The following is a 3,252-nucleotide window of genomic DNA, read 5'->3' as shown; positions in this document are numbered from 1 at the left end:
GAACTCCGAATGTGACAGCTAGTTCACGGCTAGATTGAAATGGATCCGATTGCAATGCGTGCTTCAGCTTGTCCAAATCCAACTCACAGGGTCTCCCAGAGCGATCCTTTTCATCGAGCGAGAAGTCATCTTTTTCGAAACGATGGAACCAATTGCGAATAGTATTGTAGTGAGGGGCATGTGTGTTGTACACATTCTTCAAGAAAGTTTCCGAATCCTTCATCGTGGTGTGAGATAGGAAGAGGTAAATCAAAACATGTCTGATGTGAATAGCAGTGGGAACAAACATATCGTTTCAATTACAGATGAGGAGCAGGGAAGGAGATGGGGACTTGTTTATATGGAAGGTTCTTATCACCTTGTTATTCACTAGAGTCGATATCATACACAGCCTCCATATACGAGAACAGTGATTAAACAAACAGAGTGACAAAGACTTTCCCGCCAACCTAATAAAGAGTATGAGTTATCTCACCTTGCAATTTACAAGAATCCCATTCTGTCGGTCAAAGTGATAAGTTCGAAGAAGTTGCCTGGAAAAGATCTAGTTTTTATAGAAAAAAGTTTATAGAAACTCACAATGCTGCATGAATTGCATGACGAACAAGCTTGTCGGCTGACTCGTAAGAATTTCGACGTCGAACGATTTCTTTGCAAGCTTCCTCGTACGGATACGGCAATCCTTTGACAAACTGTTCCATTATATCGTCTTTCTAATCGTTCGTAATTGGGTTCTCATAAATGTCTTCTTCTTTCTCTTGTTGACTGTTCCGTTTCGTCGAAGGTTCTAAAATTGAGTCAATGTGAGACTTAATTTAGAAAAAAAAATCATACCTCCTGGGTGGGATACTTCTGATAGGATTTCGTAGATGTCTCATCTTGCTAACTGATATCCCATCTCTTAAAATGAAACATTAAAAAACTCTTTCTATTCTATGCTCACAATGGTTTCTCGTTTTTTTTTTTCGCTTGCCCCGATTCCACTCATCGATGACACTCATCCTCCTGTTCCTTCGTTGAAAACTGAAAAAAAGGATAAGAATTTGACAGTATTTGAAAAAATTTAGAGATAATCGTAAGAAAATTATTAGAAAACGTATGAAAAATATGTTTAAAACTTATAACCGTTAAAAAATGCTGCATCATCGCAACCTTCTGAGCTTCTGCTCAGCGTCTGCCCACCCTTTGCCCCTCTGCGCGCCGTTGGACTATTGCCCTACTTCTGCCCAGCCTTGGATCAAAGTCGGCCCGCAGCCCAATTCACCCAACTTCTCCACCAAAGTTGCCCACATTTACCGAGTGAGCTCTCAAAAAGTCCGAAATACCATATCTCGGCTCCCAGGCAAGCTAGGAATGTGATTTTTTGAATGTTGATAGATCATGAGATGCACAATGCCCACTTCAAGAGCCAACTTGCTAGCTAATCTGAGAACAGAACTACGGACCTTTGAAGTCTGGGAGGCAGCTAGGGCGTCTTCATGCCCTGACTTTAAAGGATCATATCTCGGCTCCCAGTCAAGCTGGAAGCTTGATTTTTTGAAAATTGGTAGATTATAAGATGCATGATGCTCAGCTCAAGAGCCAATTTTCTATATATAGATATCTTCAAGCTTCTTTCCGGTGAATATGTCGATGGCGACCAAGTGGACCTTAGCGTGACCGTGCTTTCCGGTCTTGGAAGTACTATTATTCCCAGTCCATGTCTGGAAAAGTTCAGTTCTAAGCTGTGATTGAATGCAGTAAATATGATAGTTGTAGAAAGATACAAAAAATCATAAATGGAATCCAAAGCTCTCAATAGAAAGGGTCTCCAGGTAGATGTCGTTGAAGAGAAAAAAGCAAAATAAATTTGAAAATAATCTTCGAATTTCGTGCTCATTTCGATACGGATTCACTTGGAACATTGCAAGTAATGAGAATTCAACTGATATGACCATTCTTGCTACAGTTATGGATGTTTCGGTTTTCTTTATTATGGTTTTCATAACGAAAAGGACATAAAGTGTGATTCCGGAGAAGATTATAATCATTGTCAAGGAGAAAATAAAGTATGCCAAATGAAGTTTTGACAAACTTGCCTAATCATTATCACTATTATTTGGAGTCTTCTTTTTAGTATGAAAATTTCGTACTTTGTGCTTGTTTCCATCACTTTAAAAAATTTCAGTTTAGGCCACTTTTTTGCATGAATAACACTATTTTTTCCATTTTAACGATGTAATCTGAAGTTATTCAGCTAGTTTTGGATTTTTTCAGGCGTAGTAACAAAAAAAATACAAAAAAATGAGCAAAAATGACATAAACTGAAATTTTCAAAAAATTATGAAAAATGTTCAAAGATCGAAATTTTAATGAAAACAGCCACAAAACTGGAAAAGATCGGTAAATCTCAACTTAGGCATAATTTTTCCACTTGCCCCCCCCCCTTTGACTTGGCCCCCCTTTTCTTATGGGCCCCCTCCCTTTTCGCTTGGGCCCCCTTTTCTCATGAGCCCCCCTTGTCATAAAGAGCCAATAATTTCAAATTATACAGTTACAATGAAAAAAATAGTGTTGTTCATGCAAAACCGGCCTAAACTGAAATTTTTTAAATTTATGAATTTTTAACTTTTTATGGAAACAAGCGCAAAGAATGCAATTTTCATAGAAACATCCGAAGAACTTGAAAAAATTGGTATATCTTAACTTAGTCCACATTTTTACCTATGAGCCCCCCCCCCCCCTCCTTGTCATAGAGAGCCCAAATTTCTAGGTCAACCGAGAGCCAAGATACACTCGTTTGAAGCTGAGTCAGGCTCGCTGAGTATCAAACGACCGCTGTATCTCAGCTCTCAGAAGACCTGGAATCTGAATAGGTAGTACTGTAGGAATAATTTTCCTAGCTTGTATGGGAGACGTGGTATATCGATTTGAAGTTACCGTGAAGCTTGGAATAGAAAGGCCTCCACACTCTCATCTTTGAGCTCAATTATCTCGGTTCCTGTGAAAGATATCGAAAAGTGATAAACTGGTAAAATGTTTAAGATATTATGATAAAAATTTTATCAGTTTACCACTTTTTGATATCTTGCATAGGAATTGAGATAATTGAGCTCAAACTTGATAGTGTGGAGGACCTTCAGTTACTGGCCTTACAGTAAGCAGTTTTCAAAGGTGCATATCTTGCTTCAAAGATAAGCTAGAGACTCCAAACTCAATGTAGTATATTCTATGGGTAGTATTCTGGCAAAGTTTCAAGATTCATTCTCATCG

At 38.4% G+C, this 3,252-nt stretch overlaps 1 protein-coding gene across 1 annotated transcript; it reads left to right on the top strand.

Moving 5' to 3' along the window:
- Positions 1–1,134: 1,134 nt before the first annotated feature.
- CBG18019 lies at positions 1,135–2,859 on the top strand (the record flags this gene model as incomplete). The annotated part of the gene is made up of 3 exons (XM_002642033.1): positions 1,135–1,299; positions 1,611–1,680; positions 2,753–2,859. The coding sequence occupies 3 exons, from the start codon at positions 1,135–1,137 to the stop codon at positions 2,857–2,859; spliced, it is 342 nt and encodes a 113-aa protein (XP_002642079.1).
- Positions 2,860–3,252: the final 393 nt, after the last annotated feature.

Source organism: Caenorhabditis briggsae (assembly GCF_000004555.2).
Source record: "Caenorhabditis briggsae complete genome, chrIII, whole genome shotgun sequence".
NCBI lineage: Eukaryota > Metazoa > Nematoda > Chromadorea > Rhabditida > Rhabditidae > Caenorhabditis > Caenorhabditis briggsae.
The sequence above is the reverse complement of the archived record's forward strand: the minus strand, read 5'-3'. Positions and strand labels throughout refer to the sequence as shown.